The sequence below is a fragment of the Beta vulgaris genome, chromosome 3 (genome assembly GCF_026745355.1).
Source record: "Beta vulgaris subsp. vulgaris cultivar EL10 chromosome 3, EL10.2, whole genome shotgun sequence".
In the NCBI taxonomy this organism is placed as follows: domain Eukaryota; kingdom Viridiplantae; phylum Streptophyta; class Magnoliopsida; order Caryophyllales; family Amaranthaceae; genus Beta; species Beta vulgaris.
In genome coordinates, this window is record NC_079204.1 from 26,211,716 (window position 1) to 26,225,601 (window position 13,886).

General features: G+C 37.2%; 1 protein-coding gene across 15 annotated transcripts in view; it reads left to right on the plus strand.

Moving 5' to 3' along the window:
* The window catches only part of LOC104906873 (serine carboxypeptidase-like 7), a 40,144-nt gene that overhangs the window by 1,118 nt on the left and 25,140 nt on the right, over positions 1 to 13,886 (plus strand). For 8 of the 15 annotated variants that reach the window (XR_007272661.2, XR_007272662.2, XR_002041333.3 and 5 more), the window contains exons 3-10: positions 1,955 to 2,037; positions 2,756 to 2,878; positions 7,509 to 7,611; positions 8,879 to 8,916; positions 9,710 to 9,817; positions 10,574 to 10,660; positions 10,984 to 11,052; positions 11,955 to 12,071. Coding sequence is in view for 11 of the 15 variants with exons in the window: in XM_019252492.3 (XP_019108037.1) it covers positions 1,955 to 2,037; positions 2,756 to 2,878; positions 7,509 to 7,611; positions 8,879 to 8,916; positions 9,710 to 9,817; positions 10,574 to 10,660; positions 10,984 to 11,052; positions 11,955 to 12,071 (728 nt within the window). In the remaining 4 variants the exon portion in view is untranslated. Of the gene's footprint in view, positions 1 to 1,954; positions 2,038 to 2,755; positions 2,879 to 7,508; positions 7,612 to 8,878; positions 8,917 to 9,709; positions 9,818 to 10,559; positions 10,661 to 10,983; positions 11,053 to 11,954; positions 12,072 to 13,886 lie in introns of all 15 variants that reach the window. The other 7 variants (XM_019252494.3, XM_048641330.2, XM_048641332.2 and 4 more) reach the window with 4 other exon arrangements.

A 13,886-nucleotide genomic window follows, 5' to 3' on the forward strand; every position in this document is an offset into this window, starting at 1 on the left:
ATTTGGTGGATCCAATATGAAAATAAAGTAAGAGCCATAAGAACTTTAAGAAAAAGTCTTAGGTTTCGTTCTTTTCAACTTATTTTTTTTGCTTATATGAACTTATCAAAACTTATTACAACTTATATTAACTTATCTAAACTACTCGAAATTTATCAGAACATATTAGACCTTATGAGATTTTATCTGACCTAATGTGAGCTTATTTAAACTTATTAGACCTAGTCTGTGAGTGTGTGGAACCTTAATATTGCTTATTTTTGCTGAAGTGAACATATCTGAACTTATTAGACCTTATCGTGAAACACTTTGACTTTTATGGTTGCCAATGTACAACAACTTTAAATATTTATTAGGAATAGTACAATGTAGTCAAAAAGATCTGTTCTAGGCTCCTATATGAATAGTGCAAAAGCCAAAGTGTTACAACCAATGAAACAAGAGGAAATAGTAATAAAAACCATAACGGTTTTTCCACATGGTACCCCTGTACAATTTTAAAATTCATGGGGTATCCCTATAGTTCGAAAAATGCACCAGGTAATCTTACTATTTCAATAAAATGCATGAAATACCCATAATGACTAACTATGTCAAGTTTCCTTTAGGTTTAGACAGCTAATTCCTTTCTCTCATCTCTTCCCCTTTCTTTCTTTTACCCCAATTCTCTAACACCTGCCCCACACCACTTTTGCACCACCAACCACCTTCTCCTTCCATCTTCTCTCTCCTCCGCATTCACCGCACCATACCACTCACCCTCCCCCTCCCCAACCTGCCACCAGAATTTCAGGTGAGGGAGGAGAGAGATTTTCCTTCCTCCTCTTGCTCTCTGCGTCTTCGTTCCTTACCTACCACCCATCTACCTCCTCCTCCCCTGCCACCCCCATTCCCTTTCCACCCGAAACCCCCTCCCCTGACTTCCAGCTATACACTCCCCTGCCACGCTCGAAACCACACTGAATCACTCATTTATACCCACCCCCTTCTCCTTCCACTTCTCCTTCCTCCAAACTAACCCATGTTGAACACCGCCAAGCACCACCCACCCCCTTTTGTGGCCCATAATTTTTGGGTTCTTGCCCTTCCTGCTACCAGAATTTCAAATGAGAAAGGAGTCAAAAGGAGAGCAGAGGGAGAGGAGAGAGAGAGAGAGGAGGGTGGAGGTATAGGTGAGAGCGGAGGGTGGAAGGAGAGGTGAGAGCGGAGAAGAGAAGCGCCTCTGGATGAAAGTTCCACCCTTAAAACCACCCCCACCGGTGTGGTATTTCAGTGGGTGGTGGGATTTTTTCGAGGGAAGGGGTGAATTTCGAGGGGTGGGGTGGTTTTTAAGAGGGTGGAGGTGGTTTTCGAGGGTGAGGGTGGAAATTTTGGTTGTTTCGCGCTGATTTGGGGTGGTTTTCCGGCAGAAGTGCCGCGGTAGTGGTGGCTGGGGTTGGGGTGGCTGGGGGTGGGGTTTTAGGGGGTGGGGGTGGTCTTCCTTTTCTTTCTTTTATTTATTTTTTCAATTTAGTTAATTAGGATTATTTATGATTTAGTTAGCATTAAATTTAGTTAATTAGGGATTATTTAAAATAATTAGGTTGATTTGGCTTTAATGACTAACGAAAACTTGATGTCGTTAGTCATTAAGGGCATTTCATGCATTTTATTGTAATAGTAATGGTTCCATGTATTCATTTTTCAAACTATACAGGTACCCCACGAATTTTAAAATTCCACAAAGATACCATGTGAAAAAAACGAAAAAAATAATGGAGGTAGTATTGACAATAGTAAATGTAGTAGACATTAGTCAAAAAAGATCTTATCTAGGATCCTATACCACTTCTTTGGTATGAACCAAATTTGATCACATCTGATATGAACAAGGAGAGCTCCTAATCTTTATCTCTTTAATAAAATATTAAAACAATTTGAGTTAGTGTTCAACACTTGTTTGCTCATTATGTAGGTCCTCTGATTTTCAATAATTCTGCTTGCGATTGGCACTCGAAATCACCAACGTTTCAGTTAAATCCGTCTTCTTGGACAAAGGTAAAAGAAATAATTTTCCTACTAGTACCCCCTATTTGGGGTGTAAGTGGATTCGAGTGGATTGGACTTTGCCAAATCTAAATCCGGTCCAAAGTTTTTTGAGCCAAGTCTGATCCAAATATTTTTTGAGTCCAGTCGGATGATTTTTTCTTGAGTCCGAATCGAGTCCGGTCCGATTATTATATTATCTTTTTCCCCGATTTTGATTCAATGATTCACAAAATTTTCTCATAATTGAATTTGAAAAATTAAGTTCATTGTATCCATTCCATAAAATAAGTCACATACATCTTTTATATTACATATATAAATATTAAGTATATATACATTATATATATAAATATTGAATATATATTATATATTAAAATATTTTTGGACTGGAGTGGACTTACTAGACTCCAAAGGGATGAGTCCAAATCCAGTCCGGAAATATTTGGACTCGAAATTAAAGTCTGAGTCCGGTCCAAAAAAATTTCCGTCCAGCCTAGTCTGACAAGTTTGGACTGGATTGGATTGGACCCCGGACTTTTCGCAGTCCGATTAAACCCATACCTGCCATATCTTCTCATTAAAAAAATAGCTCTCACACTTCTATCTAATTTGGATTTTCAAAGCTTTATCGGTAAAGAAGTCAATAGCATGATAAAGTTGAGGTTGAAGTTGGCAGATACTGCAATCATGAGTAGACTAAGACGAATATATCGTGTTTGATCTTCAGGTAGCTAGCATTATATTTCTGGACTCACCCGTTGGCACAGGCTTCTCTTATGCTACAAATCCAGAAGGTTACTACAGTGATGATATTACATCATCACGGCATATATATCAGTTTTTGACAAAGGTGAGGAATCTATATATTGTTGATGTGCTCGATTGGAATATTCAATGACAAAGACTCTCAACTAATGTACTATGGCATATGCCTCAAAAGCATTTACTTCCAAGAAACTCATTTACCTTGACTTATATAGTTATATATACTGTTTTGGGATAGCACCCTAGTTTTATCTAAACATGGAAGACTATTGTTGTGTTTCATCTGCTCCAACAGCCTCATACTAATGTCTTACTTCAGAAATTCTATATTACATCGGATCTTTCCTATACCCTTTCATTGCTGTTTTCCTAAGAGAAATGTTGGTTTTATGGGATCGCAAGACACAATAATATATACAGTAGATCGTAAATAGATAAAATAGCAATAGGGAGAGGCAAATGGTCACCGTAGAGGCCTAACCATGCTCTTTTGCATACTCAAAGAAGAATCACGGAGATCTTCGCAATCTACAACTATTAGGATAAAGGTATAAGGAAGAACTAAAAGGGTGATTTTACATATTATGCTCCATACTGACGTTGTACTGACACATTGTTCCTGTATAACTAACTCTATGCAATAAGAAGAAACAAAAAGGTCGAGATCTGCACTTTGGAATTTTTCCTTTTTATTCTATTACATGCGCTGTGTACAGGTTAATAGAATATCTAGGTTCACCAAGACAATAGAGTGCAGTCCAAGACAATAACAGAAGTACAAGCACTTTCTATTGCTAAAAGGCATAACTGCTCCTTCTAGAGAATACTCCAATATTTCCCAACATTTCCTCCTACAACACTGTGTTTCCTCTTATAAGTCATCTATAGGGGAAGTGTGGGTTGGTTTATTGCAGATCACTTCATCCTGTAATAAACTGAGCAGTTGTGGATATTTCATGAGGCAAAGCTTCCTCATTTACTATGCTACAGTTGTACACCAAGCTAACCCCTGATTCTTTTTTATTATACTGCGCTCAACTTAGTTTGTCCTTGGCAAATTACATATACTCTGAGTGAGAAGTTCACTTATTTAATTTTCATATGCTCATCTCTCTGTGAAAATTCTGCATGTAGATTTAATCTTTTCAAGTTCTTTCTAGGAAGACTGATCTTCTTACATGGTTTGTCTTCTGTAGTTCTTTTGAAAATTTGGGTACCTCTAATTTAGTTGATTGGTTCTCAAGAAAGTATTGCGAACCTAGTGCTTTGCCTTAAGATTTAATACCAAAAACATTCAGATTAGTTAGCAATTAATTCAGGTTATGAAAAAACTTTTTTTTTTTTTTATTGTAGAATCCCTGACTTTGGCACATTATAGGGGAACAATGAAATCTGAGTAAATCTTTAGCTGTGAAATTAGTTTGCCTATGTTTTGCATAGCAAGTAGAAGTAAGCAATGTGAGAAAGGGTCATTTCTTTTTATGGCTGTATATGAAGCATTAAGCTCCACGTGAAGTGCAATCTTATGAAGCATGGTGGTAATGCCATTTATTACTTGTTTTACAAACTTCTTGAAGAATTATCATCTTTGGTTGAACTTTATCTGAAAAAAGCCATTCAAAGGAGTCATATGCTCTCCTACTATCCAGTTTAAGCATACACCTAGAAGAAACATGCTCTTTTTGTGTTGTGCAATATGTAATCCCATGCATTATCTAGAGTGAAAGCTGTGAACTACTTCCTTTTGTCTAAAAGTAAGAACCTTATGAACAGTTTTGAGCAAGGTGGCATTTGTTGTGACATCTAGTTAAGCTCGTGTGAGACCCTAGGAACAAGAGGAATTGCTATGGTGTATATTGTTTCAACTGTTTGAGACAATGTGAACTTGCTCTCATACCATTGGACAAGACTCGGGCATAATCTGGTTAATGCAGACTTATGCCATTTACCATTTACCAATCATAGTAATCTTCTCGTGTCCTCCAACTGATTTTCCGTATAGCCTTTCTAATCCTATGCTTTCTCCATTTCTAAATACTTGACACAATTTGAGTTTTGTACTATTCGCTCACTCTTCTTTGACCGCTCTTTACTTCTTTGTGATTCTAAATAAAGTAAAAATATAGTCACACAAAGACTTATTATATTCGTCTAAATATATACTTTCAAAACGTCAACTTTTAATAATTTTTATTATATTCGCCAGCAACGTCAAGCCGAGGAAATCTAGGGTGCGAGTGGTATAGAGAGTAGGAATACTCCAAAGTGTAGAGTAGCGAAGATGGGGAAGAAGAGGAGAGAGAATGTAGGTTTGAGGCATAGTATTAAATATCGGCCGCATCAATTCGGTTCGCCCGAGTTGTAACGAATTTCAGCGTTCACGAACGGAATTCGACCCGTTCATACCGCCTTCTTGTAATACACCGAGATTTCGCTCGTTCCAACCGCGACGACGAAATATCGCCCGCATTCCCGTTACAAGATGCGATATTCAGATTTTTTTTCCAGAAAACAAACCCTAGATCCATAAATTGAAGATAAAAAAGGTGATTTCTTTAATGGAAACATTCGGACTTTTGCTCCGAAGGTTGATTCCAGTTTAAAACATATAAATTTCGTCGTCAGTATAAAAGTCACCGGCAATTTCTGCGGCCATAGTGAAGAAGACACAGAAGTAGCCAAGAGAAACATGTATTGATGAATGATGGCTCATGGCTGGATTAGGTTACTTTATATTGTTAATCTATTTTTTTATTATTATCTTAGTTTGGAAGGGAAAGAGTAACTAGTGCTTGCAAATTGCAATACAGATGTATTTTGATTATTTTTTTGAGACATGCAGTACAACTTTCTCTCTCTTAAATTCTTACTTCTTTTATTTTGGGTAAAGAAAAGTCAAGTGCATTGTTTTTAACACTTTTAACTTTTCAACTCCATATTTCTTAACTTAGACCAGAATCATGATAAGATTTTTTTTGAAGATTCTTATATATTTTGTGCGCAATATTTTTTTTTAAAAAACGCTAAAATATCATAATATAAAATTCGTGCCCGGCAATCGCGATGCGGTCCGCGACAAACATATCCGTTCCGTTCCAGCTAAACCGTGACCGTTCCTGTTACCGCGATCGAAACCGTATTTTCGAACCATGGTTTGAGGAGTACCGTTCATGGTGGGTTTAAAAAATGAACGGTATTGGATGGTGGTTCATGTGAACTATGTAAGTTTTACGAAGTGAAGAAGAAGAAGACATGGAGGAAGTGAGGAATTGGAGGAGAGAGAAAGGTGAAGAGTAAGTAGATCTTAGATTTGGACGCCATTTTTGGAGGAGATTATGAGATTTTCAATAGTGGGAGGATGTGAATGAGAAATTGGTGGAGGACACGCACTATCTGAGGTTGGTCAGTGGGAGGATTGGTAGTGGAGGTGATGTGGTTTGGTGGTGGTGTTGGGTGGGGGGTCGGTAGTGGTTCCAAGGTGGTTGGCATGGGGTTTTAGTGGCTAGGTGGTGCATGAGGAGGGGGCTTGGTGGAGAGAGAAAGAAAGGGAAGAAGGGTATGGATGGAAGGTTAATTAGGGTTTAGGGGTTAATTATAGGATAATGACTAACATTGTTAGCCTTCTGTTAGAAAAAAAGGCATGTTGTGTTATTTGTGTAAAATTCTAGGTATTTGGTGTATTTCCAAAAGTTGGAGGGTATATTGTGAATTACGTGAAAACTGGGGGACATTTGGTGAAAAAACTGAAGATTAAAGATGTGATTCCCTTGAGCGACTTTCTTCCTTGAGGGTTAGTATTTCTTATAGATGTATATATCTGGTACCCGTGAGAAGGAAAATATGGTTAAACAGCAAAAGTTGCAAACCATTTTACATCATGGGTTACGGTTGGTTCTTTACACCTACAAGTGCTACAAATCACTTAATTGCACTTATTGTCACTTTTTTGAACTTATCTAAACTTTATTTATTTATTTACAATTGAAATTGAGTAGCCTTAATCTGAATATATTATCTAAATTGATTGGCACTTATCTAAAGGTATTTTCTTTGCCTAAACTAAAAGGGATTGTTTGGTTCACAATGCAGTTTAGTGTAGTTAGCCAAGCTGTATTGTTGCTGTTTGGTCTAGTTTTTGTCACAAACCGTACTGACATGAATTTCAGACACCACAAATTGAAATATTTATTTTTTCTGTTTTGCGTCCTAATCCCTCTTTTTATATTTATCACCTTCTTGTTGGATTTAAATTTGCGCAAGTCATATGTCACTAACTCACTTCAAATCTTTGGTTTCTCTCATATGCCATTCTTTTTTATTGTGGATGTTATTAGTCTTCTTTTGTTTGGTTGATGGAATTTTCTTACGGAAGCTCCTTTATTTTCACGTTAATTTCTTTATATATTTAGGGCCTGTTCTCCCCAGCTTATTTTCAGTTCAATTCTGTTCAATTCAGTTCAGCTTTGGACAATACTTTTACTCTCACATATCACTTTTCATTTTAGTTCAATTCAGTTCAATTCAGTCCAATTCAGTTTAATTCAGTTCAATTCAGTTCAGCTGTTTTATGCCGAAGAGAACAAGCCCTTAATTTGAATAACCTTTTTAAGACCTATCTGAAATCTCCTTTCCTAATAAAATCTGTCTGAACTATGATGTTCGTTTACAAAGTAATATTCTTTTTAATATTAATGTCTTTCTTATTTTGCGTATAGTGGCTTGCTGACCATGCTGGATTCCATAATCATCCGCTTTACATTGCGGGGGATTCCTATTGTGGCAGGATTGTCCCTGTTGTTGTACAAGAGATTTTCCAGGGTAAACTTCTTATATATATATATATATACAACTTTAATACATAACTTTCTTCTTTTTGTCAAATAAGATGGTTGATATCTGTCATTAGTGCATCAATTATTATGTTGAAGTTGATTATTGATATTTGTTTGCTTGATGGGGTTTTTCTTTCCTTCTGTTTGTTCTGTCTCTCGCTGTTTACTCTCTTGTTTTAGCCTTGAAGAAAGTTCTCGTATGTGTAATTCCCTCAATTGGAAGACATAATGTCTGACTTCTATGCTTTAGCTGTTAGCCTCATTATTTATATCTATATCCTTGCCACGGAGCTTCTAACTGCAGTCTGCAGCTTCTAAACTCCATTGAGCTCGTCCTTTTGCCCGCATCTACTTCAGATGGGATGTGTGTTCCAGTTGCATCTTACATCAACATTTCTGTATGCTTTTGTATTATTCACTACTATCCATTTTGGAGACTATGGATGAGAATGGGGAGTGGAAAGGGCACTGAGCAGGCTGGTAGCTAGTTTGAGTTGTTGAAAAATGCTGGTGGGGTTGTCAGCAAAAAGCTTCTCCGAGGGAGGTCACCAAAGAGTTATGGTCTCCTAAACAGAAAGTGTAGAATCTTCCAGATACCATATTGAATTTCCTCAACGAATATGATTTTGATTACCTCATCTTTTTGAGCCAACAATTTTTTTTTTTTTTGTGTCCCTTTGTTGATGTTTTTCTCCTCATTTCTCTCTCCTTTCTGAACCAAACAATCCCTTATAGTTTGGGCAAAGAACGGGAATTGATTACCAAAGCTGGATGCATAAATGTAAGTCGAAATAATTATTCTACTCGATCTTTGAACTATTTGACGTCGTGGAGAACTCATGGAATAGAATAGTGCTTTGGGGAGTCCAGGTAGCTTCTGAAATTCTGATGTGTCCCCTGGCATGGATACATCTCTTTCACTATATTCCTAACAATAAGAGATGCTCGCTCTTCGTGTCATCTAGTGTGTAATTTCACAAACTTTGTTTTTGTTACGGTGGGAGAGAAAAGAAAGTTTAAAAGCTATGCAAGATTCTGAGATTCTGCGGATGGCTGCGCTTTAAGCTTCTATTATTATAATTAGCACAACCAAATCTATATTTTTTTAGTCAAACATTTTTTACTTTTCTTTAACCTGTTTTCCTGTGTTCCTGTGAGTGTGTTGGCCCCTACCTCCCAACTTTTGAGTAATTATCTTTGTCTGAACTCTTAACCTCCATCCTTTAACTTATTGGGTTATCTATGATTTGTAGGAAACAAAGTTGGATTTCAGCCTTTTATGAATCTCCAGGTACATTGTGAACAACCATTATTATGCAAATGACTACCCGCTCTACACATTTATAATAGAGAGCTTAATTGGGTAGTTGCCGCAAATCTAATAACATTTTACATAATAATATGTGGTTTTGACGTTTTGTATATTACTTCCTCCGTCCTTTATTAGTTTACCCACTTTGACTTATAACAATATTCGTCATTGTTACTTTGACCATCATTTGTGCTTTATATGTAAGGAAAAATATAATTATGTGGGATTCGTTTGATTCGTCTCAATATGTAGTTTTAGAATATCAATTTTTTATAATTTTTACAAATACATAATTAGAGATATTATTACTCAAAGTTTTACATCGATAAATGTAAAAAGTCAAAATGGGTAAACTAATAAAGGACGGAGTAGTTCAGAAAAATGGTCAAAACATGTACAATCTCAAAAACCTTGGATGCCTTATAATGTTTACAAAGGAAGTGTTGTTGTTCCACCAAAAATATATCGGTTCGGTAGACTTGAAAACCTTTACGACACGGGGATATGATAGGCCTTGTTTTGACACCATGGTTGTATATGTTGTGATTAAAAAAGAATGGAGGAAACATTATATAACAAGTCCAGTTAATTCTACAATCAGTAAATCTTGATACAAGTCTAGATAACACTCATGAGTTACTTGTAACCTAATTTAGGGAAATGGATACATAAAACTAAGCATCTATCACAGCAAGCTAGGATTTGTTATCTACATTTTAGTTTTCCAACTTTGAGATTTGTTTCAACCTTTTACTGTCTCTTCTTGGTGTAGGGATATATTCTTGGAAACCCATTAACATGGAAGGAGGATGAAATGAAATCCCATTCACAATTGAATTATGCTCACCGCGTGTCTCTTTTGTCGGATGAGCTCTATGAGGTACAATTGAACTTGAACAACGATGCTTAGCTAGGTTACTCGTACATGGATTCAAGTATCGAGTTTGAGTACATACCTGAGTGTTAAGACACTTTGTCATTCAAAGTATTTAAACAGGGATCTTATCCTACAATTGAACATGGGAATGGAACAAGGCATCCAGGAAACATATTCTTGATTCTTGAAGACTTTCCATGTCTTTTCACAGTACAAATACATGTGGGCACATTGTTAGATCTACCCATTTCCTTATTAGGATTACATGTGCTATCTTGACCCGCTTTTAGCACATATCGCTCGAGTTTCTTTGCTTCCCTCTATATGTGTAGTTTTTCTTTACAAATATGTTTATGGTAATACTAGAAGTGTCGGAATGAAAAACAAAGTGTCGGTAAGTATCCCATTCCTTGCTAGAATGTCGAGTAAGCATTCCATTCTTACAAGAGTGTAGTTCACTAGTTTGTCCAACATAGGTATGTGAAAATTTTTGCCCATCCAAGCTTACAAGGGTTAATGGTATGTGAAAAATTTCCCCATCCAAGCTTACAAGGGTTAATGGCTCAATTCTAAGTATGTTAGTTCTCATTTGACAAATTGGTACTTTTTATTATTAACTAAAAATACCTGCTATAATTTTTGTAGTTAGAATAAGTTTCAATTTTTTTTTTTTTTTGGGTGCAGACCGCACAGGTTAACTTGCTTTTCTGCTTTTCATTGTTGTGGATCTGAAATCATTGTTTAGTTCTTTCTACACAGTCAACCATAACAAGCTGCAATGGCGCTTATCAGGACGTGGACATGGATAATATTAATTGCACACTTAATCTTCAAGCTATTTCATATGTGAGTTTTGAAACTCTTCACCTAGAGTAGCATACACATACGAGAAAGAAAATGAAACGAGTTATTTTGTCAAAGATGAAACATGATTGATAATTTATATTGGTTTTAAGACTTGAGTTAATTTATCAAAGATGAAAGATGTTAAACTAAGTTCAGACTTTCGTTACTACCAAAATATTGGTTATGAGCTGCCTAGAAGTAGAAGTGCCATATTATCTATAATTGTAACCACAGTTAGTTTTACATGGCATTAAGATTAGCTAATTTTTCTTCACAAAAATTTCATTTCAGAACCATCAAATAACTATGCCTTATTTTTGCAGAACCTGGACCCGTTGTTTGATGCTCATGTCTTAAAACCGAAATGCATATCAGATAAAACATGGTGCCAGGTATTTCCTATACGTGATATTCTATGCCTTTATAGTTCTATTTTTGCACTATCTTTTGGTAGTATCCATCAGCTTTCCCCTCCCACCTTCAAAGAAAAAAAAAAACTAGACAGTAGAACGTGTTGATATATGGTCGTTTTACAAGTTGGCCCCCTTGTTGAAAGTCATGTACTGGTTTGAAGTTGGTGTGCTACAGGAAATATTGGATGAGAGTTTCGTGTCAATTAGAAAAAGGCTTTGTTAGAGAAATTTTGGTAGTTGCTTTGTTTTTTTATTAATGTCAATAAGATGATTGATTTCGTAAAACTCGGACAATTCGATCTTATCTCTATGTCTGAAATGTAATTGATTTATTATCGGGTATTCAGTGTTAAATGAGATTCAGGAGTGCTCCTTAAGTGACTAGCCGACTACTAGAGTCTAGTAGGGTAAGGAGCAGTCCTTAACCTGATTTTGTGCACCCCTTACAATCCTAGCATTGCTAACCAGCCCAACCACCCACAAGCAGCAAAAGAGGGCAGCATGGCATAACAGTTTGTTCCTTTATGCTCTCTGTTTGAGTCTTTTTTTTGCCTTTGCTTTCAATTCATAAACCAGGTCCCAACTGAGTTTAGGAAGGCTTCTGGCATGTGTTAATGGCCAGTGCAAAGTCTAGGAGTTCTACGATATCAAGTTGTATGTCTAATAGCTAACAAAAACTCAATTCAACCAAAATCTCGAGACTTTATTGATTTTGATTGGTTTTATACTTTTATTGAACACACTTGGGCTGGCCGGACAACTGGTTGACCTCTTAACCATATGTTAGTTCAATTGGCCCAATTAGCAACTACCAGTCATGATTTTGTTGCAGGAAATTACAGGACATTTCTGAACATTTTTCTTTTCTGTTGTCTTTGTAGGAGAGCATATATGGGCTATTGTATAACTGGGCTAATGACATACAAGTTCAAGCAGCTCTTCACATTCAAGAGGTATATGAACAACAAGTTGGTGACTTCTTGTCTAAAATATTAATGGTGAGGCATGTTGGAATTCATATTGCTGACTTTTCTTGGCATAACATAAAGGGAAGTTTGAGTAAGATTCCAAACTGATCTTTAAAGGTATAAAGGATGCAGTATAAGTAGATTACTGAATCAAAATTATGTGCGAAAATGATGAATCTTTATTCAAAGAACTATCTTGTTATTACTGCCGGAAGAAAAACAACTATGAGATTGGCATTATAAAATGTGAACTAGTAAATATATGGATAATGGACATCCATCGAACCTTTTGTCAAATGTGCATTGAACATGACACTTAAGTTACCACCTAGCATCATCTGTCTAGATATGTTGCTCTAAAATATACAGAGATGATATCAAATTTTAGCTTGAACAAGAACTCCTAAGTCATTATGTTTGGCTGTGCTGGAGAGGCTTCATGACCTTTGCCCAGTTCACAGGTATATGAACAAATTTTGTTTATAACAATATAAGTAGTATAGTATATCAAGAAAATACTATGTTAACATCAAAAGGTGGAATTTTGAAATAAAAATATATCTTTGTCGTTCGATACATTTATATTAAATATACTATGTTTTTGAAGAATATAATACCAAACAATGTTTGAACACTGGCATTTATAGCAGCTATGAACCGAACATTTCTCGACGCCTCATCAAGAATTTCAACTAACACTATCAACAACTTTACGGGGAATTTGTCATGCACCGACTTAAGAGGCCTGGGCTACTCACTTACAAGAGAAGGGCAAAGCAGTAATTTCTAAGGAAGGGGGCAGAAGGGCAGAAAGAATATTACGTGGCAGAGTTGGTTATAACAGAATGAGTGAATGTACAGAGGGAAAGAAGAATAAAAGGGGAGTGGAGGCTTGGTGATGGGTAGCTAATCATTAAGTGGGATTTGGAATTGGGAGAGTGGGGAGCCTCTCGAATGCTCACCAAAATTGTAGTTACCTTTTTGCTATCAATCTGAATCATCACCTTCCTCTCATTACTTGTGTTCTTAGTTTCTTTCATTTCATACTTACTGTTGTGGGTATTGGATACTTGTGGTTGTAAGAATTTGCAGGTGGTTGAGGTAGATCATCACAGTTGGTATCAGAGCGGTTGCGCCGGGGAGAAGAAATGGCACCTCCGACATCGAACCAGAGGCTGGATGTCTTGGAGACACAGTTGACCCATTTGCAAAACTTCATCGCCAAACAAATATCCACATCTGTGGGAGCGGCTATGGAGGCGGCGAAGCTAACCATCGCTGAGCAGATATCGCAGCGGATGGAAGAGGTGCTGAGGAGGGGTAAGGAAGATCTGGAGGTTGCGAACTTCGGGTTAGAAGGGAGGATAAATCGGACGAGGGAAAACTTGGAGGGGCTGTTGGAGGTGGCTAGGGTGGAACAAAACAAGTTCCAAGCGGAAGTTAGGGTGGCGCTGGAACAAATTCGTACAGATCCGACTAGGAGAATCGACCTTGGTGGAGAAGGCGACGGTGGAGATGTGCGCGGAGGAATGAACCGCAGGAGCGAGAATGAGGTCTTTGATGGTGGTGGAGATGACGGATGGCGAGGAGGAAACAAAGGGAGAGGCGGTGGAATCGGAACCAGAAGTAACTGGAAACACCGAAAGTTGGACATGCCTATGTTTGATGGGTCCGACCCGGATGGCTGGATTTTGAGAGGGGAAAGATTTTTCGACTTTTATGGATTAGTAGAGGGGGAGAAACTCGAGGCGGCGGTGGTTGCCATGGAGGGGGACACGTTACGGTGGTATCAATGGGAGAACAAGCGGCGACCTTTCCGGTCATGGGAGAACCTAAAGAAGTTCG